The sequence below is a fragment of the Podarcis gaigeae genome (genome assembly GCF_964106915.1).
Source record: "Podarcis gaigeae genome assembly, chromosome: 13".
In the NCBI taxonomy this organism is placed as follows: Eukaryota; Metazoa; Chordata; class Lepidosauria; order Squamata; family Lacertidae; genus Podarcis; species Podarcis gaigeae.
The window spans coordinates 16,401,763-16,429,754 of record NC_139689.1 but is presented as its reverse complement, the minus strand read 5'-3'; the positions used below and the strand labels follow the sequence as shown (position 1 = coordinate 16,429,754).

The 27,992-nt window shown below is 40.6% G+C and overlaps 1 protein-coding gene and 1 pseudogene across 2 annotated transcripts; both read right to left on the bottom strand.

Moving 5' to 3' along the window:
- Positions 1-89: 89 nt before the first annotated feature.
- Positions 90-1,944, bottom strand: LOC310829222 (interferon-induced very large GTPase 1-like; annotated as a pseudogene). Its single transcript has one exon. The product of its transcript is annotated as an interferon-induced very large GTPase 1-like (transcript).
- On the bottom strand, positions 90-27,555 carry LOC310829158 (interferon-induced very large GTPase 1-like). The gene is given in 10 exon segments (XM_083707297.1): positions 90-4,905; positions 4,907-7,128; positions 7,955-8,026; positions 9,787-9,858; positions 16,470-16,765; positions 21,238-21,382; positions 22,057-22,671; positions 23,991-24,409; positions 26,281-26,376; positions 27,541-27,555. Coding segments are annotated over 8 exon segments (6,207 nt in total). The 5' UTR covers positions 24,292-24,409; positions 26,281-26,376; positions 27,541-27,555; the 3' UTR covers positions 90-2,421.
- Positions 27,556-27,992: the final 437 nt, after the last annotated feature.

Here is a 27,992-nt window from a genome sequence, read left to right as displayed (position 1 = left end):
ACTTTTGGCACAGAGTCAGGGTGTTCCCTCATTAAAATGCATTAATACCTTCAACCCTTATACCCAATAAAGAATTTGTCACACCAGGAAAGAGTGAAAGATTGGTTTATTACACTTGGAAAAGAAAGACAAAGAATATATGTGCTGCTTTAGGCTGTGGATTACAAAATATGGGGGCAGCAAATAATCATGGGTACAAGCACATACCTGAATGCCATGGAGTAAAAAAGTCCCTCACTGCCCCAAAAGGTATATAATTAAGTGGTTATAGACAACTAGGAATGTGTATGGCTACTGACTAGGACTACTTTAGCGCAAGGCGTTTACACTTTTACCATAATCTGAAAAATGAAAAGACATCATTGTTTTGCTAATTTCAACATGCAACCTTGTCATATTATGCACAGAGTCACATTATGTTTGGTGGCTGTACATAACATCTGAGATTTTAATACAAAAATGGCATACATTTAATAAAATTAGATGCAATCTGTGAATGCAAAAACTTGTTTGAAACCACTTTTGTTTCCAGGTCTTTAAGGCAAGCATTCTGATGGTGGTGTTGGTTACAACTTGTATCTATCTTTTAAGGCCTGCAGTGCGTGTTCTTTGGTTATATTTCCCCAGTCCTCTGGCAGATCAGCTGGTTTAGCATTGTACTGTCTGGCAAAGTCATCATTGAACATTTTGAAAATGTACTTCCAGTAATCAGAAGCTTTGATACTGGGATCAGGTTGGATACGCCAGTCTGGATAATACTTACGATACTCTTTGTATGGATGACTTTCCCAATTTGTGTCCTGATTCTGGAACACGTCATTGGTGGACACATCGGTGGAGCACAGAGAACATACCAGCTTTTGGGAATGTTTATATCTGAATCTTCCTAATCCTTGAAGTCGATGGATTGTTGCAAAATGCTCCTGATGAGCGCCCCCTCCAGCTTCACAGGGGGTGTAGCAGAAGGGACACTGCTTCCCACAGCCAAACATTTGCTTGAAGATTTCGTCTTGGGGCTTCACAGGCAGTTTGGAGAGTTTGGATTCGATATCCAAGTCTCTAAACCTGCTTAATATTTGTTCTTGCAAATTAGGAAGGAAGCTTTCAACAAAAACAAAAAAGTGGCCAGGATCAAATGCCTGTTTCATGTGTGTCCCCACCAAATTATCCTTAGGAATGACTAACTCCTTCTGCATTTCTTGGGGAAAATCCTCCACAAATTCCGAGATTGTCGCAGCACCTTGATGCCTCAGCCTCTCCAATGTTTTTCTAACTTTGTCTAGTATCGCAGAGAAAATGTTTTCCTCCAGATTCTTCAGATCCTCATTTTTTGTATACTAATCCACCATTCTTTTCCATATCCAACTCTTGACAAACTTTTCATAGGTTGTGATGTATTCAACATATTGTTCAAAATCCCATTCATTTAACAGATCCTTCAGGATAGAAAACTGGAAAAAAACTCCGAGAGTCAAAGTCAATAAATTGCTCACTACTGTGAAAGTTGTCCACTATTTCTACCCCAAGTCTATTGTTGACATAATTCACTATAGCAGGATGGAGACACATTTCACAGAAATCTTTAGCTTGGATGTGATGGGCATCTTTTCCCTGATAAAGATCTCTGAAAATTGCAAAATAGTGGGGTTTCAGTTTTTCCAGGTGCATGTGAGGATCATTTTCCTTAACAAATTCTTCATGTCTCCTTTGAAATGCATGAGCTGCTTCTCCCAAGATGTGGAGCTTAAGGTCCACTTCAAAGCCAGGGGTTGTATGAAGATTTTGAACATCAGGCTGTTGAAGCACTTCATTGATCATACACAAAAGGTCAATGCAGTAGGTTTCATCATAATCTCCTTTAGAATTGAGCTTTTCATCAATATATGAAGTGCATTTGGACAACAAGGAGTAAGCAAAATCTTTTATTATATGCATATACTCCATTTGAGAAGTAAAATGAATTTACTCCATATACTCCATTTGAGAATTAAAATGCTGCCATCACCTGGTGAATTTCAAATTCCAAGTTAGCAGCAGTATTTTAATACATTGGAGGGGAAGAGGAAAGATTGCTGCTCAGGGTAAATAATATGCTCTGGGTTAAGGGCATCGGGGAAGAGACGAAAACTGAGATTGGGATAAACGTGCACCTGAACAGGGAAAATGAACACAGTGATAAAGGGAGACACAACTGGCTGAAAACATTCCACTATATGTGGCACAAAATGTAATAAATGGAAATCCAGCCAGGGACTTAGGGATGCAGAACCCTATTTGCCCTATCTATCAGTGTTATCTGAAAATTAAGGGTCTTTCAAAGAGATTCATTTTAACTTTCAAGGGGCCTTTTCTGCATTATTAAGTGTGGCATGCTTTCATGGGAAGAAGACCCATGTTTCTCTTCTGCCAAGGTAAGAATGCTCACTTCATATTATAAATGTCCTTTAAGGCCTTCAGTGCTTGTTCTTCAGTAATGTTTTTCCAGTCCGCTGGCAGATCAGCTGGTTTAGCTTCATATATTCTTGCAAAATCATGGTTATATTTGTTCAAAACAAACTTCCAGTAATCTGAAGCATTGATACTGGGATCTGGTTGGATGCACCAGTCTGGATAATATGCACGGTAATCTTTGAATGGATAGAGTTCCCAATCTGTGTCGTGATTTTTGAACTCAGTGTTGGACGCCACATAAGTTGAGCAGATACCATAAACAAGCTTTTCTGACTCTATTTCTCTGTATGTTCCCAGTGCTTGAGGCCGATGGACGGTTGCAAAATGCTCTTGATGAGCACTCCCTCCAGCTTCACAGGGGACTTTGCAGAAAGGACACTGCTTCCCACAGCCAAACACCCTCTTGAAGATCTCATCCTGGGGGCTCACAGGCAATTTGGAGAGTTTAGACTGGAGATCCAGGATATCATATTCAGATATTATTTGCTGCTGCAAATCATCAAGGAAGTTTTCAACACAAGCAGAAAACTGTGCAGGATCAGTTGCATTCTTAAACTGTACCCCTAACAGACTGTCCTTAGAAATGACTAACTCCTTCTGCATTTCTCTGCAAAAACTGTCCAAAAATTCTGAGACTGTCTCAATATCTTGATGCTTTAATTTTAACAGTGTTTCTATAATTTTCTTTACAATCGCAGAGAGAATCTCCTCCTCCAGTTTCTTCAGACCCTCATTCTCTGCATAGTAATCCAAAATATGTTTCTGGATCCAGTTTTTGACAAACTTTTCATAAGCCCCAAGGTATTCTACATAACTGTCGACATTACCCTCTTCCAACAGTTCCTTCAGGACAGTGAACTGGAAGAAGCTCCGACTGGCATACCCAATGGACTGTGCACTGTTGAGAATATCATCCACTATTTCTATCCCAAGTCTTTTGTTGATATAACACACAAGGGCAGGATGGAGACACTGGTCGCAGAAATCCTTGGCTCTGATTTGCTGGGCATCTTTTTCCAGGTAAAGATCTCTGAAAATTGAGAAATAATGAGGCTTCACTTTCTCCAAGCGTATATAGGGATCATTTTCCTTAATAAACTCTTCATGCATCTTTTGAAATTCATGAGCTGCTTCCCCCAAAATGTGAAACTTTAGATCTACTTCAAAGCATGTTGTTATATGAAGTTTCTGAGCATCAGATTGTTGAAGCATTTCATTGATAATCTGTAAAAGTTCACCACAATATGTATCATCATAGTCTCCTTTGGAATCAACCTTTTTACAAATGTAAGAACTGCATTTAGCCATCAAGGAGTTAGCAAGTTCTTCTATCTCATGCAAACACTCCTTGTTAGCAAACAAGCGTTTCACACGGCGCCACCATGTTGAATCCATATATTCAGATTTCATTTGAAAAGTATTCATTCTGTAGCTTAACAAAGATTTTGCTCCCTGTACTTTTACATTGACTGAACTGCCTCGATGTAACAATTCCTTTCTCAAATATAAGTCAAGCTCTTCATATATTTGTCGTTTCTCTAAGGGAACAGGTGATATTTCTGATAATGTTTCCTTCCACATTCTTTCAAACTCTTTTTCCAGTTCTTGATCTTCAATCCTATCTTCATTTTCCCGGCATTTTTTAAGTAGCCCATCAACCTTTCCTTCAATTATTTTCAAGTATTCAGTTTGTAGAGAGTGAATCTTGTGAAGCCCCTTTTTAATGCGAACAGCTTCCTGACATTTGTTGTAAGAATAACTTTCCAGTTCCTGCTTGAGGCTGTGAGCACTGCGGACAAAATCTTCTCTGTACCTTTCTACCAAATGCAGATTTGCTGCTCTGCTTTCAAAGTATTGCTTCAAATTCTCCAAAATCTGCTGTTCTCCAGCCAACAGCTTCTGATAAAGCTCATTTTGCAAACTGCGTATATCAAATTCATCAGGAGAAACATTCTGTATTGACGCTTCCTGTTCAGACACCCAGAGGTGCATCTCTCTGCGAAAATGCCAGTCCCATTCAGAATATTTCATGGAGAGCTGGTTATAAGCTTCCGCTATGAGGCTGTTTCGGAAGCTGAAGATGAAGTTCTCATGTTTCACAGCATTCCACAGACTTTTCACCCATTCAATAAACTGAGGGATGTCCTTTGGAGGTATTTTACATGTGCGGTTCTTTATGAATTCAAATATGTACTTCTTTAATTCAAGGACTTTTTCACTGTATCCCATGTTAACTGGGGCCATGGGTGGGACTCCATGCCAAAGACCTGGGATGTACCAATTGTGCATTTCTGGGTCATAGTCCATGATGTCTGAAAACTTGATGTCCTTATTGAGTTTTTCCATTTTTGCTGCAGCCTGGGTCATTTCATTCAGCTGTTCTAAAAGATGCTTCCTGTCCCTCATGTTTTGGTCATGTGCAGAAACGTCACTGACGTTCTGATGAACAAACTGAACAAATCCTCTCCATCCTGAGGAAGGCATGGGTCACAATTTGCAGGATGTCCTTCATTTCGGTGGCATTTTCCATGGCCATGTTGACAATGGTGATGTCGCTCAGCCCAATGACTAGAGTGGCTAATTCGTTGTCATGCTGATAGCTGTCTTCCAGTTTGGCCAGTTCAGGGGCTTTCAAGCCCTCTGTGTCTATCACCAGGATGAAGTCACAGCCAAAATCCTGAACCATATTCTCTCTGACGTTAAGAAGCGTCATGAAGGCACCTCGTGTGCACCGCCCACTGCTGACAGCAAACTGCAGGCCAAACATGGTGTTCAGAAGGGTCGATTTCCCAGTGCTCTGCACCCCCAGAACGGTTATCACCATCATCTTGGATTGTCCCCTAAGTTTGTTATTGAGTTTATTCAGAACATCAGTTATCCACTGAAGGGGGATATTGGATGCATCACCATCAATGAGCTCCAGGGGAAACCCTTCCAGAAGTAGTTCAGCAGCAATGCTTGGGAAATGGGCAAACTGCCTTTTGTTTTTAGCTATTTTGCCCTCATTAACCATTGAGCATTCTGCCTCATAGAACTGCCCCAGCTCACGCATGAAATGCTCAACTCCCAAGGAAGAGGATGATATCAACTGGTCTACCTCTGCAATCTTCCGCCCATCAACTCCTAACTTCTTGCATTTCTCTTTATAGTCAGCACGTAACTTGGAAAGATTTCCCCTAGCAATATGGTCCAGGTTGAACTTCATCCATTTCAAGAAGTAATTCCTCTCTGCATCCTTCAAATGTTTTATGCCATGGATGAAATTAATCAAACCAATGGTGAGATCACATTGACTCTGCTGCCTACGCAGTTCCAACCATCTGCCTCTCAATTCTGATCTGTATTTTTCCGAAGGCATGTCCCCTTGTCTTTCCATTCTGCATAGTTCTTTCTCCACTTTGGCCAGATTCTTCCAGAGATCACCTTGGAGTATCAGTGTTTCTTTTTTGTAAACCGCTACATCTTTTATCTCTCCTGAAATTTCTGTGGCACATCTGAGGGCATCCTGACATTCTTTGTGGTCTTCATCCACCTGGATTGTCAGTTCATGGGCTGTTGTACACATCTTATCAATACTTACACACTTAGGATTTGAGGCTATTATTTTTCCAACTGCAGCTCGAAGGAGTTCTACAAATACTGCTTTATTCATTGTGGCATTCTTTACCAATATATTTGAATTGTCAAGTTTAATCACTGGTGCCAGTTTATTTAAGAACTCCAAGGTACAACCAGATTTTCTACTGCGACCTTCCAAGATAAAGTAGAACTGAGTTGACAGGTCCTTCAGTGACGACAAAAGAGTATATTCTCTCTCGCCAATGCATTCAGCAAATATGAACACAGCTGAGGAGACCTGCGTTAAAAAGCTGAACTGCACCCAGTGAGACTCAACATCTCCACGGAGATTTGCAACAGCAACTGGCTCTGGGAAGAGATCTGTGTTCGTCCGTCCTCCTGGGAAATACCAGGCAATCTCTACAAGCCCATCAGCAATTTCCCGAGGGATGTTCCCACACTCCATATCCCGGTGTAGAAAGAAATCATTATGCTGCTGAGAAGGGCTGAGGAACTCGTTGAGGACTTTGGACTTAGATATGTTACAGTTTCCCATCCGTACGAAGGAAACAGTCGGCATGGATGTCAGTACCAGGCTCTCCTCCCTGAAGCCTCTGCTTTCAGCCAAGGAATGGGGCCTCCATTTTTTCACAATGTCCCTCATGGCCCAGAGCATCAGGGTGCATTTGGAGGTCTTGAGGGGAGGCAGAATCAAAGGCAGGGCAAACTGGCACATGGACATTTTGAGGAGGATCTCCTGTTGGAGGAAACTGTCAGAACAAAGCAGAACAGCACAAAGGACATCAAGGGGGTTCACAGAATCTATCTCATCTGTTTTGGTATCAAAGAAGATTCTCTCATCAATCCTTTTTTCCTTCTCCTTTAACGGCATTCCTTTATTGTCCAGTGTTTCATGTTGAAGGCTTGTGCTCCTGGCTGTCACATTCAAAGCCAAGACCTTCTTCAGAAAATGCCAAGGCAAGTCTCCCAATGTACACGGGCTGCAGTCTTTTAGATTTCCAGAACTGATTTCCAGAATTTCTTTCAGGGCAAGTTTCTTGCTTGAATACTTCCGAAACTTCAACTTAGCAATGATGTTCTTAAGCGCTTTTCTTCCTTCTACAGAACCATTAGAAAATCAGTATTATTCTTTTTGCACCCATGTGTATCCAAGATTACTGTTTCAGTGCCAAATTTTCTAATGTGTGTTTAACAATGTTATTGAATGACTCTCTTTTTTTAAAAAAAGATCAATGCAAGTGCAAGTGATGTGTGTAATGTCACACGGACTTTGGCTCTTAGCCTCTGCATCTTTTTCTTCTCTACCACACTTGCTCACACCCTGGTACATTTCTCTTTTGCATACAAGGGGTTGCTACAGTATTTACACTGCATGCATTTATTAAGAAAGAAGGTAGCTACTACTAGGGCAGTGGCAGCAACTGAGAGGTCAGCTTTTGCCTCCTGAAGCAAAACAGAAAATGCTATATGCTACAGCACACACAATGCCTAAGGCACCACCTGCCAGTGGGCTGGCCCTGAGAGAAGAAAACACATGGGAATGATCATATTTCTGACATGGTAAATAAACCATTTCAAACAATAAAGCTAGTCATCTGATAATGAAACTGAGTTTACCCTAACCCAGAAATTTTTATTCAAGAAGAAACTCCAACTTCCCTTAAGGGCAACATATTAGCCAAAGCTGCATTAACCAAGTGGGAGGATTTCCAGATTCTGCAACCAGAAAAATGAAATTCTGCAATCATAAAATGGGTAACCTAGATTAATATGTTTCTCTGAACAAATGAAACAAGACTAAAGGCAATGGACTGTGAACACCTGATATAACTGGGGAATGCCTGGATAAGATGCTATCTGGAAACATGGCTCCACCCTCCACTGTAGGGAGGGTACAAAATTAAGGTGCAAAAGACAGAAATACCTTTGCTATTATGTTTCTTCTTTTGCTCTGCTTCGGACTCAAGCTCATCTTCTTTCTCTTGTCCTGCAGGGACTAGAAACACACACAAACCTTTAACCATGTAATGTTATATCATTGTTTACTTAAAACAGTTGATTTTAAGCTATGGTTTAATGCCCATGGGCATATTGTTCCTCCCTGTTCTTTTTCCCCTTCTTCCAGAGCCCACCGCAGAAACAAATGAGAGTTTGCTTGTTATAGCAGCATGCAAACTTGGCTTGAGTGGTAAATCAAGAATAAGCCATGGATTCCTGGATTATTGCTTGGTGTTTGTTGGGAGCAAACAAATCATAAGCTGAATATGAATGACACAAGCTCAACTGTGTCTTGCCTCTGTTGCACCAGGGAGGGAGGGGAGATACTATTGTGTGTGTTAATCCATAGTTTAAAAAAACTATGATTCAATGTTGTGTGAAAATGCAGTCATAGCCCATGTTCATGTCACAGGGAAGCCATAGTTAAAATAAATTATGGCTTATTGTGAACCTGCTGAAATAATGGGTGCTGTGTGGGATGTAACATCACAAAAGCAGTCAACTATAACATTTCCTGTTCGCCCAGAGTAGACACACAGGGGAATGTTGCTCCAGTCAGGAGAACTTCCTGTCACACCTGGTCTGGACCATCTTCCCCCTGAGTGTGACCAGGTAGATGGACATGACCCTGGGAGACCCCATAAAAAGGCTGGTCACGCAGCCATCTTTCCCTTTTTTCCTCTTGATGCTCTTCCTCATGTACTATCTCGATGCTCTTTGCTGTGTGCTAGCTCTCAGCCAGCAGCACATGGGCTCATCGCTCACAAGAGGAGGAACCCACACTTTCCTCTGTAACTGTAACTAGAAGCTAAAGCCTGCCTGCAGGATCACAACTGTTGTGACATGGGGTTTGTGATTTCAGCTCTCTTGACATAATATGCTGGAGACAGTTCTCTAGTAACACTTCTTTATTAAAGCAAACAAGGCTGAGACCTGAGGAGGGGAGAGCTACATTTATAGGGACAGGGAACTAGCTAGAAAGGATACATTTTGGAGGGAACAATATCAGGCAATCACAGTCCTGCCTTTTGGAGGAAACCAATAAGACAGAGGATCCAAATACAGCAGCTTAAATGAACCAATAGTAGCTGTACCCTCTGGAACCAAAAGGCAGTTACTTTACCCTAATGCAAATACAGACAATAATAATACAGATATAAAATCCTTTGACTCAATACACAACAACAACTGTGGACTGAATGTGAGTAAGACTTATTACTTTTAAAGAGGACTGTTGTGTCATTGTTGTTCTTAAGAGGGAACAGGAAGAAATCCAATCTGGATTGCTTAACTAAAGTGCTTCTCACGAATCCAATCAACTAGCTTCCTACTATGTATATGGGAATGTGCTCTGCTACAAGTCTAGATGGGAAAGGAGATTCGAAAGTCACACCCACACCATACATTTAAAGCCTATCTATACTGCTTTAACAGCCATGGCTTCCCCCAGAGAACCCTGGGATTTGTATTTTACCCCCTCCCATCACCCTTAATAAACTACAGTTCCCAGGATACATTGGGGGGGGGGCCATATACTTTAAATGAATGGTCTGGAGATGGTTATCCAAACTTCATCAGGGGTAGGAGGAATCTTCCTCCCTTCAGCAGAGCCCAGGCTGCCCCATCCTGCCTGGCTTGCTTATGGAAAGGCTAAGCAGCAAAGGAGAATTAGACCACGGGGTCAGCAGGACCTATTCTGAAGAAACCAGTAACAACCAAATGTTGCCCCCCCCCCCCCCCGATCACGAAAGGAGATACCTTTGGGAACTGCTTCTTCTGTCTCTCCCAATACTCCTGGGCTTTCAGTCTGCTCCTCTGGAGGCAAACGCTCTAGGGAGAAAAATATAAGCTACATTAGTTCCCTTCCAGCAGCACAGTTCTACGATTCCTGGTCCAAAAAGCCATGCTGACAAATATTCTAAAGCAAACCACAACAATCCACTTGTTGGTATGCCATTAACTGGGGATGTGGATGTAGAACTGCAATGGCCGTCCGAATGCATAAGCTGTCCGTGACAATATGAGACCTGATAAGGTAAAACAAAGTCCAAGTCTCCTCTTAGCATCTCTTTTAAGGAATACACTAACCACTGCAGTTTCCTAATTTCCCTGCTGGAGCTGGGGTGGTGAGAAAGCACCCCCCCCCCCCGTTCATCTGCCTTTGGGACATGTGGCTAAAACAAAAATGTAAAATGAAGACATTACTGATTACTAATATCCATGGGATTCCACTTGCCAAATGATCTCTCTTGTCTAATAGCAAACTCAACTAGTGAATGCAAAGGCTAGGTAGCCCAAACAGGGTTACAAGACAGAGAAATTATTCTGCCTGGGGAGAAACAAAGTAGTTTTTTTTAAGAACTAAAGGGGTAACCCTGCTCCAAAACAAAACACAGACCAATGAGCACTGACTACAGAACGTAACAGTTACTGGTAAGTTGAGAGAATACTTTGTGCTTTGCTCACTGAACCACTGAAGAATTGGGAAAAGGAATTACCGTATATACTCGAGTATAAGCAGATATTTTTCAGCACATTTTTTATGCTGAAAAAGCCCCCCTTGGCTTATACTTGAGTGGGGTCCTTTTGGACTGCTCCTTCTTCCTTCTCTGCCTTTGCCGCTGGTGGTGGCAGAGGAACGAGCAGCCCGAAAGCAGCCCTGTTGGGCTGCTTGTTATTCCTCTGCCGCTGCCACCACACCAGGTTTGTGGTGTGGTGAACTGGCTTATACTCGAGTCAATACATTTCCCCAGTTTTTTGTGCTAAAATTAGGTACCTTGGCTTATATGCGGGTCGGCTTATACTCGAGTACAGTGGTGCCTCGCAAGACGAAATTAATCCGTTCCGCGAGTCTCTTCGTCTAGCGGTTTTTTCGTCTTGCGAAGCAAGCCCATTGATGGCTTAGCGGATTAGCGCAATTAGCGGCTTTTAGCAGCTTATCGGCTTAGCGAATAAGCAGATAAGCGGCTTACAAAAGGGGGGGGAGGAAAAAACCCCCGCAGGAACTCGCAAGACATTTTCGTCTTGCAAAGCAAGCCCATAGGAAATTCGTTTTGCGAAGCGCCTCCAAAACGGAAAACCCTTTCGTCTAGCGGGTTTTCCGTCTTGCGAGGCATTCGTCTTGCGGGGCACCACTGTATATACGGTACTTAAGATGTGCTATTCCACAATCTCATAGATCATATTTGAGAAAACACACAGCAAGTCATCTCTCTTCCCTAAGGATCTCAGAAAAGGAAACTGATGAAAAATATTTTGTTCAAAAAGAAGAATGGTTATTAAAATTAAGCGGATACCTCGAACTGGCGAAATTAACAGAAATGGTAAGAAACCAACCAAGTGATAAAATCAGGAGAGAACGGTTGAGGAATTTAAAGGAAAATTTGTTCCAATTGAGAGGAAAGTGGGTGAACATGATGCAACTTTGGCCTTGATGGAACTTGAGAGAAAAGGGAAGAATCTGAAGCTGAGACTTGTCCCTGAGGAAGAAAAGGACGACCTTAAGGAATTCCTTACAGAGAATATTCATGGATTTTGGTTGGAGGATTGGGAAGGAGAAGAAGATTTTGAGATAACCACAGCCTTCCGGCTGGGCAGGAGACAAGGCAAAAAGCCGAGGGATTGTCTAATCACATTAAGATCCAGAGAAGAGAGAGACAAAATATTAAATCTACATTTTCAGAAGGCATTGGTGATAGGAAACTCTCAGATACAGATTTTTAAAGACATCCCTCGTTACATCTTGCAAGTAAGGACCTATTTTAAAGACCTTGTTGACCTGCTGAAGGGAAATAGCATCCCATTTAGGTGGGAATTCCCACAAGGATTGTCCTTCAACTTTAAAGGGAGGAAGATAAAGATCAAAACAATACAGGACAAGGACCAGTTTTTGGAAAGAAACTTTGAGGACTTACAAAAAGGGACTGTGACCCTAAGAGAACCAACAGACATTTCAAATCTATCATTTGGACTTACTTCACCACCACCAACCGAAGAAGAACAATTATTGGGTGCGGTCGGAGGAACAGATACCCATCAATAAACAAAGATGTCTCTGCAACTATTAACCTGGAATTGTAATGGTTTGAACCTTCCCCGAAAAAGAAAACAAGTTTTTTACATTCTAAAAAAAGAACAATTGGACATAATATGCCTCCAAGAAACACATATAGCCAGGACCCACAGGAAGCTTCTGATAAATAAGAGACTAGGATTGGAATTTATATCATCAGATAAAGTCAAAAAAAGAGGCGTAGTGATGTACATTAAAGAAAAATTGGCCCCAAAAATGATATTTAAGGACGAGCAAGGAAGATATTTGGCAGTTGAAATTCAATCGCAAGGAGAAAAACTTTTAATAGTAGGGGTGTATGCACCTAATGAGGGGAAGGCGGAATTTTTCAAGAAACTGCATGAGACTCTATCAGACTTTATGGACTATAAAATTGTAATGATGGGCGATATGAACGGAGTAGTCTCCACAAACATGGACAAAGCTCAAAGACTTGTGATATCCAAGGACGGGAGACTACCAAAGGCTTTTTTTGAAATGACCGACAACATGGACTTAATAGACATTTGGAGAACAAGGAACCCTCTAGAAAGAGAGGGAACCTTTTTCTCCGAAGCAAAGATGACATGGACTAGAATTGACCAAATTTGGATCTCCAGCAATCTGGCATCAAAAGTTAAGAAGATAGAAATCTGCCCAAAAACCTGCTCCGACCATAATGCTGTAAAAATGGAAATGAAACAAACAACGGCGGGAACATTTCGATGGAGAATGAATGACACCCTCTTAAAAGATGAAGAAATCTACAAGAAGGCCCAAAAAACCTTAAGAGAATACTTTGAGATAAATTTAAGAACAAATGTGGAGAAAAGAACAATCTGGGATGCAAGTAAAGCCGTGATGCGTGGTTTTCTTATTCAGCAGAATTCCCTAAAGAGAAGAAAGCAAAAGGAGAGGGAAGAGAAAATCCTGGAAAAAATAAAGGAAGAAGAGAAGAAGTTAAGATCTAAACCAAAGTCACAAGAAATATTAAGAGAAATAAAATTCTATCAGATGCAATATATGGAACTGATGAATCAAGAAATAGAATGGAAGATAAAGCAGATGAGACAAAAGACATTTGAATCGGCAGATAAATGTGGGAAACTGCTATCATGGCAATTGAAAAAAAGACAAAAACTGAATACTGTAACATCTTTGGAAGAAGATGGAAGAATAATCACTAGACCAAATGAGATAAGCAATTGTTTTCAAAGCTTCTTCAAAAAACTGTACGCGCAAGGCCCAACAAACGAGCAAGAAATAGAGGAATTCATCAGAAAATATGGACTTTCAAAAATCTCAGAACAGAATAAGATGACCTTAAATGGGAGAATAACAGAACAAGAAATAGAGGGTGCCATTCAGAATATGAAATTGGGGAAATCTCCAGGACCGGATGGTTTAACTGCAGGATATTACAAAATGTTAAAAGAATGGTTGACTCAACCATTGAAAGAAGTTTGCAATCAAATTTTGGAGGGGAAAAAGGCTCCCGAATCGTGGAAAGAGGCATTCATCTCACTTATACCAAAGACAGAGACTGGCAAAAGCCAAGTAAAAAACTATAGGCCTATATCACTGTTGAATGTGGCTTATAAAATTTTTGCAGACATTCTGGCAAAAAGATTTAAAAGAGTGCTAGTAGGGGAGATTCATAAGGACCAAACAGGCTTTCTCCCAGGGAGATATATGTCAAGTAATGTGAGAAATATTTTAGACATTCTGGAACTGTTGGAAATGGACATTAACAAAAAGGCAGTTTTGATCTTTGTGGATGCGGAGAAAGCCTTTGACAATATCAATTGGAATTTTATGATGAAGAATCTCCAGGGAATGGGGGTAGGCCAAAGATTTCAAAATGGTATAGGTGCGATATATGCAGAACAAAAAGCAAAATTAATCGTGAATGGTATGGTGATGGATGATATATCAATAGAAAAGGGTACACGACAGGGATGCCCTATGTCTCCCCTCCTGTTTATATCTGTCCTGGAGGTTTTGTTAAACATGATTAGAATGGACCCGCTGGTTAAAGGTATTCAGGTCGGAGCGAAACATTATAAATTAAGGGCATTTGCAGACGACTTAGTTCTAACATTACAACAGCCAGAGGAGAGTACGAAAAGAGTGTTGGACCTAATTGAGATATTTGGTCAAGTGGCAGGATTCAAATTGAACAGACAAAAAACAAAAGTGTTGGGGAAAAATTTGACACCGGAAGAAAAAGATAGATTTCAAAATGTAACGGGTTTGGAAATTGTTAAAAAAGTTAAATATCTGGGGGTAAACTTAACATCAAAAAATGCTAATTTATTTAAGGACAATTATGAGAAATGTTGGACAGAAGTTAAAAGGGATCTAGATATATGGTCTAGACTGAAACTTTCCTTGTTAGGCCGTATAGCTGTTATCAAAATGAATGTATTGCCGAGAGTGTTATTCTTGTTTCAGACTTTACAAATTCTGGACAAGATGGAGTGTTTCAAGAGGTGGCAAAAAGATATATCTAAATTTGTCTGGCAGGGCAAAAAGCCCAGAATTAAGTTTAAGATCTTAACAGACGCAAAAGATAGAGGGGGGTTTGCCCTGCCGGACTTGAGGCTCTACTATGAGGCAGCAGCTTTCTGCTGGTTAAAACAATGGCTACTTCTTGAGGACACAGACATCTTAGATCTAGAAGGTTATGATAATAACCTCGGCTGGCATGCGTATCTGTGGTATGACAAGGTGAAAGTGCATAAGAGTTTTAAAAACCATATGGTACGGAAGGCATTGTATAATGTCTGGATCAGGTACAAAGATTTAATGGAAAATAAAACCCCCAGATGGTTATCACCAATGGAAGCAAAAGCAGTTAAAAAACTTAACATGGACTCAAATTGGTTAAAATATGATGAAATGTTAGAAAAGGATGGAGAAAAGTTTAAATTAAAGAGCTATGAAAAATTAAAACATAGAGATTGGCTACATTACCACCAAATAAATGAAGTGTTTAAGCTGGACAGGAAAGTAGGATTCCAGAGTGAAAAGTCAAAGCTAGAAACGGAACTGTTAGAACCCAATACAAAAAACTTATCTAGAATGTATAACCTGCTGCTGAAATGGAATGTACAGGATGAAACGGTAAAATCAGCTATGATTAAATGGGCACAAGATGTTGGTCATGACATTATGTTTGCTGACTGGGAACAGTTATGGACCACCGGTTTGAAATTCACAGCATGTACTGCTTTGAAAGAAAATATTATGAAAATGATTTACAGGTGGTACATGACTCCAGTCAAGCTTGCTAAGATCTATCATTTGCCCAATAACAAATGTTGGAAATGTAAGGAAGCTGAAGGAACCTTCTATCACCTTTGGTGGACCTGCCCAAAAATTAAGGCCTACTGGGAAATGATCTATAATGAAATTAAGAAAGTCCTTAAATGGACGTTTTCAAAGAAACCAGAGGCTTTTCTGCTGGGCATGGTGGGCCAATTGGTACCGAAGAAGGATAAGACTTTCTTTATGTATGCAACCACGGCAGCAAGAATTCTTTTAGCAAAGTATTGGAAGATGCAAGAACTACCCACTCTGGAGGAATGGCAGACGAAGGTGATCGAATATATGGGATTGGCAGAGATGACCGGCAGAATCCGTGACCAGAGGAAGGAGGCGGTGGAGGAAGATTGGAGAAAATTTAAAGTATACCTTAAGAACTATTGTAAAATATTGGACGGTTAAGATGTCGAGAGGCTAGAAACAAAGAACTACAGCTGTAAATCGTAAATTAAAGGGGGAAACTTAATGAGAATATATAGAGAAATTGACTGAAGGGTTGCTGACACATTATAAAATAATGATGCAGAGAAGGGGAGGTATGGGGAAGTCATGTTTTATGTATTTGTTTGTGATTTGTTTGTTTTTCCTATACCCTTGTTCCCTGCTCTTTTTGTTTTGTAAAAACAATAAAAAATTATTATAAAAAAAAAAGATAAAATCAGGAGAGAATGGGATGTATTTTCCAAATTATATGAAGAAAATCAGTTCTCAAAATTATAATTGGCTTAGTCTAGACTAAAAATTCCACAGGTAAATAAACAGTATCTCCATTAATGCAAAATGATTACAGACAACTAAAGATATGAGATCATATAAACTGTATAGTGGTCAAAGGAAGTAAACCTTTTCTATTTTCCTTTTGACTTAAAAAAAATAATTCTCTTTTTTTCTTTTCAATATGCATCATTTTCTTAATTTTGTATTTTTCTTCTTATTATTAGTAGCATTTTGGCATTCAGGAACTTGCAGCATTTGTGTAACTATTCTTTGTTTGGCATGTACGTAATATTTATATAATAAATGTAATCAAACATTTTTTAAAAAAAGTTTTATTCAGACTCACCATGTATTGAATTTTGTAGAACCTGATTTGAACCTGGACGTGCAATTTCTAAACATTCCAGGAATTTGCCACAGGCTATTTCTCCCATTTTCTGTACCATTATCAGTAGTTTCCGAATTTTCTTCTTGGAATCCTCCTCAGTTTTGTCTAAGGCCTCATATTCTTCCTCTGTGATAAGGGACTGGGAGAATAACTCGTCTAGAACAAGTTCTAGGTCCTTCTGGAGGATTTCAATTAATTGTTTTCTCGCCTTGCGGATTATCTCACCACCAGAGACCATCACTGAATCCATTGATCTGTGGTAGAATAAATGTATTTTATTGATTAATGGAAAAAGGAAAACAAACATTAGAACTAGTAAGGAACAATTTTCACTCATGCATGCTGATTAAGGAACAATCCAATGCTCACCGTCTCTGCATAGAATGAAATCTTGTTGCATTCAATGGCTCTTCCTCATAGGCAAGTGGGGCAGGGAAGACAGCAGCCTGATCTGGCATACTGTCTGCCTAGCTGCTAGTGAATCTACGCTCAAGGTTAGGAATGACACTATAATCATGGATATCTACTCCAGACTAAACCATCTAATCCATTTTTAGGTTAATAGTCTATGTTCTTAAGAATGTTGGGTTGGGTACTGACTGTTGCTCATGGAAGGGGGAGCAGGAAGAAACCTAAACATGTACAGCAGAGTTCCCAAAAAATAGACCAGAGGCAATTGTACTTCATCCAGCAGAGCTTTACTGCTACTGAAGGCAAATGAGCATAATGGTCACAAATCCAATACATTCAGGACTGGCACAGTCCATAAAAATCCAGTTGCAGCTGTGATGGAAAAGTTGGTTTTGCTGGACAGGATGAATCAACAAGTGTTTCTTTTCTTTCCCTGCCAGCAAATGGTTAATGAATGGCAGCCTGTGATTGACCATGGTTCCAGGAGGAAGAGTTTAAAATTTTGATTTGAGGAGAGAGTTGGTCAAGGTGTTAGGAGTTGAAATAAAAAATTAAGATCTTGTGTATATAACAAAGGTTCATAAATGTACCAAGCAAACACGTACATCAATATATAAACCACATGTCTGAAGCAGCACAGGAGAACAGCCATGAAGCCATTTTGATTCCCAGTGTTTTCTCTGCAAAGTCAAATGGAAAAGCCTCCCCATTGTCTTTTCCTTCACAAATCCTGTCTTAAGGGTATGTCTGTGTATGAATAGGGTGAGCCTGTGACTTGGCTCAGGAACTAAGTATTTATCATTACAAAAGACTGGCCAGGCTCCCCAGGGTATCCACTCAAGTAAGCATTAACAGTTAACTTGCCAGACAAGAGGTAAACAACCCACTCAGATTTCTGCTGTAGCCTGCCCTTTCTGTGATGTATGTATGATGTTTCTGGGGGTGGTCTTGATCTATAGGGTTGCAATTTCAAAAGTCTTTATAAGGCCTTGTACACTATTGTTCTGGGTTCCTCCTTCTTTCCTGTGGGTGAGGGGAGCACCCTGTTGCAACAGTTCAATAAAGAACAGGCTTCCTAGCTGCTTTGCTTCTCAAAAACTCTGGTTGGCCTCTGTTACTTTCTCCAACCGATGGAGAACCTGCAAAGGACTCTAAAAGGGCTCTTGTATCCCCCATAAGGGAATAAGGGCAGATTTTCGTTTATTACAGAGTTAAGGGAGTAAGAGGGTTGGAATTGAGGGAGACCGGTTAGGAGACCGGTTGAGGTATAAAGAGTGAATAGGAGAGTGTTGGTTCTGGAAAATCAACTTCCACTCTGAGTGGATTGTGAAGGACAGAGTGTGGTGTCCTATAGGAGGAACAGACCAGAATTTTACTGGGAGGTAGAGGTTGAGTCAGGAGAAGTAGGAGCTGGAAAGAAACAGCCTACTTGGGACTCAAATCTAGCCTGGAGGGGAGAAATTCTTCTTAGGAAAAGAAGAAACTCCCAAACCTAATGAAGGGAGGGGGTGCGGAGAGCCCTTTGGTCGATTACAGTGGTACCTCGGGTTACATACACTTCAGGTTACAGAGTCCACTAACCCAGAAATAGTGCTTCAGGTTAAGAACTTTGCTTCAGGATGAGAACAGAAATCGTGCTCTGGCGACAGCAAGAGGCCCCATTAGCTAAAGTGGTGCTTCAGGTTAAAAAGAGTTTCAGGTTAAGTACGGACCTCCGGAACGAATTAAGTACTTAACCCGAGGTACCACTCAGGAGCAGGAGTGTTAAAGGGGGTAGATAACTGTAAGAAAGTATCACCGTATAAAGGAACCGAACCTATAACACAAAAACAACCGAGGATGAATTAAAGTGAAATCGCACTGTATTCTTGAAGTAACCTAAGTTTAATCCATTTGTGCTATATACTATCTTGCTTTAAATAAATCTTTTATTGTTTATTTAAAGAAAATCTGTCTGAGACTCCTAGTTACCCCCTCACAAAGATCCTCCACAGGATACTCTGGGCTATAATAATAATAATAATTTTGTGAGGGAAGGGGGGAAAAACCTTTAGGTAAAGGGTTGTTCAGCGAGGTGGGGGCAATTCATCTGAGTGAGAGTGGGCCTAAAGGCATGAGGGGGGAAAGTGGCGACGCCCCCGTCACAGCAGCACTTGATATAAAACTTAGAAACTTATAATAAGACTTAACCTTAACACTAAGCATACAGAACAGAATATGAGATCAAAGAAAGAGAAAATAAGAGAGAGAGCCAGGCTCCTCCTGGCCTTACTATTATAGTCAGCTCAACCTTGACAGAAACATAACAGAATGGGTTTAAACCAGCTGTACGCAGCTTCCCCGCAGAAATAACCAAAACCTTCCTGTTTCTCTCACATAGAAATAAACCTTCTAGAACATTCCTGAACTAATCAGAATAGGAAAGATCTCTACACATCAGATCAATACTTTCTGTACTAAGAAATTAAAACTGACACAGGGAAAGATGGCGTCAAAGGAGGGCCCAGTGGTGTAGCATGGGTTGTCAGCACCCGGGGCAAGGCAAGTAATTTGCACCCCCTAACCTGTGGATTTTAGCACGCCCCCCAGCGCCCCCCCCAAATGTTGCACCCGGTGCAGCCGGCCCCCCCTGCACCCCCCCATGCTACACCACTGGGAGGGCCCAAGGTGTTCCTTTCTGCCTTGGGTCCTGGCTTACCTCACTGCAGCGGGCAGCCATTTTCTCCCAACATTAGCAGGAGTCAAAATGTTTTTTAACTCCCCACCCTCTAACCCAGTGAAAATAAAATGAACATAAAATTTAATTGTTTCTTTTATTTCCTTCATTTATTTTATTTATGACTCTGACCTGTATGCCAAGCTGTCTCTTTTATTTATAAAAATATTTATATTAACAAGGCCTTTGGCTGATTAGTATTCTACAGCCTTTTAAATGTGTCTGTGGGAAGGGGAGTGTTATCGTTTTGCTCTTTTGTTTTACTTGTTTACTTAGTTTTATCCTGTATTTTATTCTGCGAACCGCCCTGGGATGTTATGATGAAGGGTGGTATATGAATCCAATAAAAAATAAATATATTTATATACTGCTGTAACATAATTCCCTGGGGGGGTCACTTTGGTGCTGCTAACACACAGTTGGGCTTCACCCCCAGAGGTGCACTCCATTGTCTTTTGAGACAGATGAATGCCAACAATATCACAACAGTTTACAAAAAAAATAAGAAACATAAATTAAACATTATTATAAATCAATATGAGTATTTCACGTGGACATGCCATGGACCATCTAAATGAAGGTTGTGAACCACTGCTGATCGATCCACAGACCAAAGTTTGGGAACCCCTGATACAGAATAAATTCTAAGATCTCTGGTCCAAATCGAGTCATATATCGAGAATGTTTGCTGCCATGTACACAGCTACAGTTAACTTCATTAGGGGAAGAATGACTACCTGAGATCAAAGAGCCATTGAACTATGAACCCATCAGCCTAACCTACTTTACAGGGTGGTTGTGAGCCTAGCGCCCCCCCCCCCCCAAATTCACTTTGGAATGAGTTGCTTCCTTCTGTCTCCCTCCCAATACATTAAGGAAGACATTCTTTTCTTGGTTTTTGCTAGCCTCCTATTTTTTCTGCACCTTCTAAGCAAGTAAGAGAAGTTCAGTACACACTCAGCCTCAAGGGGAGAAAACAAGAGACTCTTGATTACTCTTGAGACTGATTTCAAAGTGGATCCTACACCAAGTCTCTGCTTAGTCACTTCCCCTTAACCAAGAGCCACCTTAAGAGGATCCTGAATCTTTTCAGACCAGAAAAATAACAGACAAGATGGAGAGACAGGCAAAGTCATCACCCCAATTGCTGACGTACAGGTGACACACACATCAGAGCCTCCAAAAAGGAAAGTTCAGGTACTCATATGTAGGAGTAAGAGATCTTTCAAGAGCAACACTGAAGTGATTGAATAATTCAGCCCTAGAGAACAGAATTCTAAAATAACGTGCCAACTTCTTTAATCAGCCCTGTTCCTAGCCCTTTATTAGCAGACTAATTTGCAAAAAACAAACAAACCAAGCCAGTGGTCCAGCTTGCCCTCAATGCCAGAAAGGTTTGACAGTGCCTGTTTCTGCAGATCAAGTGGCTGTTTAACGCCCTTGCAATTATTGTTTTTTCTAATAAATTTACAACCTTAATGGAGACAGAACCAAAAAAAGAGGGAAGATAACAGCAGTTCTCTAGAGGACCCATAAATCACCCAATAATGTTGTTTTTACAAATCAAAATCTTGATGATAATTTAAGAATAGACATTACCCTTTGATGGTTGTTTCATTAGGAACATCCTTCTTCAGACTCTCTTTTGTCTTCCCGGAATAGGATTTCTTTTCAGCTGGGGTTAATTCAGGTGTTGCTTTCATGAGCTGCATCCTGGCTAGATCCTCTGAGGTTTGGAAGAAGGCTGGGTCGAGAAATCAAGAAAGCACCAATAAACATCTTCAGTAACCCTGTACAATTAGATCTCTTCATAAGATGAATGTGTAGAGGGAGTCAGGATCAGGCCCACAGATCCTGGCCCCAACCTTATAGTCATGCACATACAAGCTGTTAAGTGTCTAGATAACTAGAAAATGAGAATTGGCACTACGCATACATATTTTCTGTGGTTTTTGATGAACGCACAGAAATCAGGGACTTCCTAGTCATCTGCTCAAGGCTTATGAGCCAAAATACGGTTTATCTATACCTGAGTAATGTCAAGGAAAAAAGATAATTAATACCAGGTTTTTGCATCAAGAGTCAAGATTCTGCAGCCAGTTGATGTGCTGCAGAATCAACATCCCTGTATATATAATTATTCTGCTTCTAAGTAGTATATATTTGGCTGTATGATTGTTACTCCCCAGATTTCTGTGCCCAAAACACCACTACTAAAGTGGTTTACAGCAAGGAAGTGGAAGCTGCACACAAAATATATGCTGCACTGGAGTCAGATTTAGATATCCAGTTGTTTTAAGTGACTTTCTTAAAAATTCACTTTTGCTATGGGAAGTCTTTGATTTATTACAACTGGGGCTTTGGCCTACTGAGCAACAACTCATCCCATCCAGAGTTTCCTTTATTGTGGATACAAACCTCCTTTTGAGTTCTCAGATCTCTCCCTTCTCATGGGAGACCCGCTTGTCCTTTTTCTCTTGGAGCAATCCAGTTGTTTGGCTCCCTCTTCTTCTCCCTTTGATGCAGAGATGCCAGGAATTTCCACCCCACTTCCTGTTCCTTCGGATTTGCCACAGTTCCCATCGCTGGCTCCACTTCCTTTGCTGGAAGACGGAGGGGCACTTGGGCTCTCAGCCCCACTTCCTACCCGTGGAGATGCAGAGCTCTCTAGATCCTCATCTCTATCTCTGTTCTCTGTGGACATGGCAGCAGCAGTGGGGTTCTCAGCTACATCTGGGGCATCTGGAGTCTTGACTTCTCTTTCTTTGCTGGAGAGCAGGAGACTGGCATCTGGGTTCTCAGTGCAGCCTGCATTCCCTGGAAGCATAACAGCATCATCTGGGCTCTGAGATTCACTTCCTGCCTCTGAGGATACAGGAAAACGTATAGTCTCAACCTCTCCTATGCCCTCTCGGGACTGGGGAGCATCCTGGTTTCCAGATCTAGCCAGATCCATGCTCTTGGATCCACTACTTTCCCCTGAAAATTCAACAGAGTCTGGGACCTGAAGGTCATTCCTGAGATTCATGTGATCTGAAAGCATCAGATTTAAAAAAAAAAAACAAATAAGTAAACGAAAAGGTCAAATGGAGGGGGGGGGCCTCAATACTTCGTCATTACAAATTCCATTTCCTTCCTTTTCCAATTAACTGAGAGTGATGCCCAATGACTCCTGTTGAAGAAGGGTGGATAAAAACCAATGATTTTTTTAAAAAAAAATAATCAGATTTTTTAAATTTAAATTTGATTTTTAAAATAAAATGCTTTTGGAGGAAAAATCTTTCTAAAGATAGTTTCCTGTTTAAGTTGCATTATAGTCCAAAGGCTATTCATCAGGAAATAAAGATATATTTTAAGTTTCTCATGTGTGCTAAGACTCAGTCTAAGTTTTTTTAAAAAAAGTTGTTTAACCACATCAGTTAACGGATACATATGATATAATGTTATTGTTTTAGTTAAATAAATTTTTAAAAATTGTTACTAAGGAAATGATTATTTTTCTCTTTTCAATAACGTACAGCAGAAAAGTTGTCCAAACATAAACAGTTAACTTATTAAACCTCAAAATAATTTTGTAATGGTCTGTCCATGTATTTCTAATAGTATAACCAAATAAGTTATTTTTGATAAAACTGTAAAAACTACTCTGAAAATTTATTATTCCAAAAATGAAACCTTCATCTGGTTGTAAACATTAAGATTAAACTAAGAAGAATGAGTCTTTCTGTAAAAAAAGAAAAAAGATTTAAATCAAGTCTTGCTGACTAGTGATTTAAATTGATTTGATTTAAATCAAATCCTCCCTGTGTTGAAGCAAAATCAAAAGCATCTGAGAGGTCCTAGAGAACTATCAGGCTTGCCTTCCCCTTACCTTTTTCCCAGCACAGGTCAGCCGGCAGAGAAACTCATTGCCATAACTGAGCTTGAAAACCAAGCCAAACCACACAGAGTTATCCTGGCAACCTTCCAAATCCCTGACCTGGGGTGAGAGGAAGGACAGTTTTCTTGCATTGCCAAAGGCTCTCAATCCCCCTGTATTGTTTCTTAATGGCCCTAGCTTGGCCAGGTTGTTTTGCATAAATTAGTTCAGGAATTCCTCTGCAACTGGTATTTCTCCCTTCCCAAATAATCAAAATCCTACCATATATTAATTTCTAGGGTGTGGGCGAGGTCCCCCAAACTTATAATCATGTAAACGAAAGTTCACAAAAGCAGCACGAACAGCTTTGGATGAAATTCAAGGCGCAAGAGGACTTCAAGACATAGAGAGAGAATTTGGTGCTGCTGCAGGTGAGAAGTTAACCCTTAGGAAAAACAGAAAGCACCTCCAGGTTTTAAAAAGTGTTACTCACCATCTTCTACATATTCAGAAATGGGCTGGAGGCTTGGGAAGGCTTGCCTCAGGTTTTCCAGGCAGTCCAAGAATAGTTCCTGAGTTGATTCTTTTTTCCCCAGCACTAACTCGATCAGGCATTCCACAAATGCTTGTGGATCCTTTATTTCACTCAGGGAGAAGAACTCCCCCTGTGTGAGGAGCAGGTGGGAATCTGCTATATCCAAGATCAGCTCTGAGTCGATTAGAAGAAGATCTTCTGCTAATTTCCTTCTAGCCCTCCATATAATTTCGGATGGGTTTTTCCCAGAAAATGCCATGGCTTCCAGACAGGTAGCCCTAAAATTGTTGAAGAATGAACACACACTGTCTTTGTATAAACAGCATTGCTCTCTAAGGATTTGGAGTAATTGATCCAGCAAATGTCCAACAGCAAATCTGTAATTCAACAGAGAAAGCACCTATATGATATCGAGCGACAGAATCATCTGGCCACAATTTTTGTCCATGATATGATTATTTTCCACCTAGTCATTTTGACACCCTATTTGCAAAATGTAACAGTTCCAAAATACAGACGTGCTTTCACTTTCGCAAGACTGAATACGCTGCCTTTGGCTGTACCAGAGGGTCGATTTCAAACAATTCCACTGGAAAAATGGTTATGTGCCTGGGGAGATGGCAGTATTGAGTCAGTGGCTCATGTGCTTCTGGCTTGCCCTCTTTATAAAGATTTGAGTTTATTATTACCCCTCTGTTATTGTCTGTGCTGGGCTGCTCAACCATTGCTACTGTGTCTTTCCTTGAGCAGATCAAGATTATCAGGTGACAGCGAAAACTGCAAGGTTTTTAGCGGGGGCAATTAGAATAAGATCTATTATTAGATTACTGATGTAAACCTCCAAAATGTATTTTCTATAGTTAACTCTAAACCTGTATCTTCAGTACATTTTATTTCATTGCTATGGCTAGTGGCTGAGGCAAATAAAGACTTTTCTTCTTCTTCTGATCCAGCAAATGCTAATTGAACTATTTTCCCATCCTGAGCATTTATTTATTCAAGATGGGGCCTGCCACTAGCAGGATATAAGAAATCTGACTGAATGAGCATTCACTTTCAATAGATTAAGTGGATATCCTCACAAATGAGTCGTTTGCCTACCCTGTTGTTACTGTCTAGTAGTATAGATTAGCTGCAACAAAGGCTACAAATAGCGTGATTAGGTTAAAATTACCACCTTCCTTTCTGATGGAGGTTCTGTGCCTTTAGAAGCTAAGTCATGAGTAGAAATTCAACAGGTTCTGCTCTTTCAGCACAGCATTGAGAAGCTGCATGTGTTGGTATCTGCCTGTTAGGCAGTTATTCAAGGCTTAGAGATTGTATGCAAGCTTTGGGGGGGGCAATCGCCAATATTTATAATATATTTAAAATATTATGCCAATCCTGAAATATAATAATTTATTTTAAAAACAATTCCAAATATAAAGCTTATCTACAGCTTTAAGATTGCTTTTAAAGGAGCAGAAAATCTAAAGTTTTCCATAAAAATGTTCAAACTTCAAAGGAAGCCCAACTACAGTGCAAAAATGAATCCAACCTTAATTTGGCAAGGGGGGTTGACAATAAAAAGCTATTGAAAATGTATATGTTTAGGGAAGCTTTTAATGTTTAATAGACTACTGTATTTTAATATTCTGCTGAAAGCTGCCCAGAGTGACTGGGAAAACTCAGCCAGATGGGCGGGGTATAAATAATAAATTATTATTATTATTATTATGTACACATAACTGTTGTATAAAAACTTGGGAACAGCAAAACACAATGCTCTGATGAACATCAGATGTTTCCTGCTTGGCAGGGGGTTGGACTCGATGGCCCTTGTGGTCTCTTCCAACTCTATGATTCTATGATCAAATATTCGTGTTCTCAAGTTTGTTGTGCTAATTTAGGATTGCACTGATATATGTTTGTTAAATTTACACCCCCTTCCTTCCTCCAAAATTTCATTGATTTTCTTGCATCTCGAGGAGCAAGGCTTCTCGTTTATCAGAGTATTTAATGCTACCGGTAACTTGTATTTTTGCAATTGCTACTTGTTTTAGCTTTCGAATTGGCTTTTATCTGAGAGCTGACTTTGTACCTCTGAATTAATAGCCGTGAAAGACTTCATTAGCTATTCTGCTTTCACACAAGCATACACAAAATCCACCTATGTTTTTCTGTTTATTGCAAGCAGAGGTTAAGGAATATGGTCAGTAAAAATTATAGTTGACAACCTAAATCATCAAAATTAAATGCATATACTTACGTGAGACGTAAAGCGCAGAGCCTACGTGCGTTCCCTGAGAGTTAAGTTTCTACTGTATGCTTTGCGCTTTCGCTTCTCCTGTAAACGACCCCACCTCTAGAGAACAGAAGAAACGAAACTGAATGTAGAAAAAAAAAGAAACACATTTAACTGTTTCTATGACTAGATGGGCTGGGAGGAGCTAGGAGGAGATTGTGCTATTGCCTCTGACTGATTGCTTTGTCATTGTTACTTATTAGTTCATACCGTTGTTTATACACATTATATCCAATTGTTTTAAGTTGCTTTAAATTTCATCTTCTGTAAGTTGCTATATCTTGTTTTATTTTCTATCTACAAATTCCACAATCTTTCATAATACCAGTGAACTTGTAGCCCAATAAACTGAGTGATTTGTTTCAGTCAAAATCCATTTCTGTGGTCTTACTGGTTCTACTTGCTTGCTTCTGAGCAAATTAGAACCTTGAATGAAGGTCAATGCATTGGCCAGGATTTGGCACGATATGCACCGACCTTCATTGGATCGCCAAATTAACAATGGCCACCTGTCAATCAAACCCACTTGGATCACCGGTGCTTAAAATGCAGCCTTCTTTGTCTCTCTTGACACCCCCCCTCAGACTACAACTGCTGCCCGAAATCAACAGCACCAGAGGCCACAACTGCTTTTTGCTGTGTTAACTTGTGCATGGACAATTAGACCAATGTTCTGGTACAGGGTTTTATTTCCATTATGCTCTGCATATTAAATAATCGTTTGGGATAAGCTGCTGAATTGGATTTCTGAGCTGTGCCGAACAATGAACACACTCAAGGGGTGTGTCCCCCCCATCTCCTCCATCGCTCAGTGCTTGGGATAGCGAGTAGGTGGGTAGATTGAAGTAGGCAAGCAGGAGATTTGGGATTCATCTGGATGCTTCCCTGCTCCAGAGGAGACCCTTTTAATGATTTAATTTACCAAAATTAGGAATGCCTAAATGCTTTACGGTGTGTGTTTAATTCTAGAATACTCCCCAGTAACTCATGTGTGATTAAAATAAATAAAAAAATAGGAAAATGTCCAGTAGCACCTTAAAGGTAAAGGGAACCCCCGACCATTAGGTCCAGTTGCGGACTCATCTTGCTTTACTGGCCTTGGGAGCCGGCATACAACTTCCAGGTCATGTGGCCAGCATGACGAAGCTGCTTCTGGCGAACCAGAGCAGCACACGGAAATGCTGTTTACTTTCCTGCCGGAGCGGTACCTATTTATCTACTTACACTGCGTTGCAGGGATTTGAACCGCCAACCTTCTGATTGGCAAGCCCTAGGCAAGAAAAGAGCCAGTATTGCATATGATGTTGATTTCCTAGCTGCAGTTTAGCTACGCTGTTAACCAGACCACCATAAGGTCCTTATTCTGGGCGACACTCTATGCAGGCGGTGGCAAACGGAGAGAGAGAGAGAATTGGGATGGGGGAGGCTTTGCAGCTGGTCTGCTAGCAGGGTTGGCACTGGAGTGGGGGGGGGGGGTACCATCTGCTACAGAGCCCCGAGGAGCTGACTTCTGAGGAGACTGTATTTAATTGCACCATTGTTTCCCAGTCTGCAGAGATGAGTAACTGCACACGCATTGTCCAAAACCAACCCTTCTCCCAAATTTGAGGACCTGCAAAATGTTTAGTTTGGCCATAGCTACTGCTGCACATATGGGACTTGCAAGCCCAGTTTCC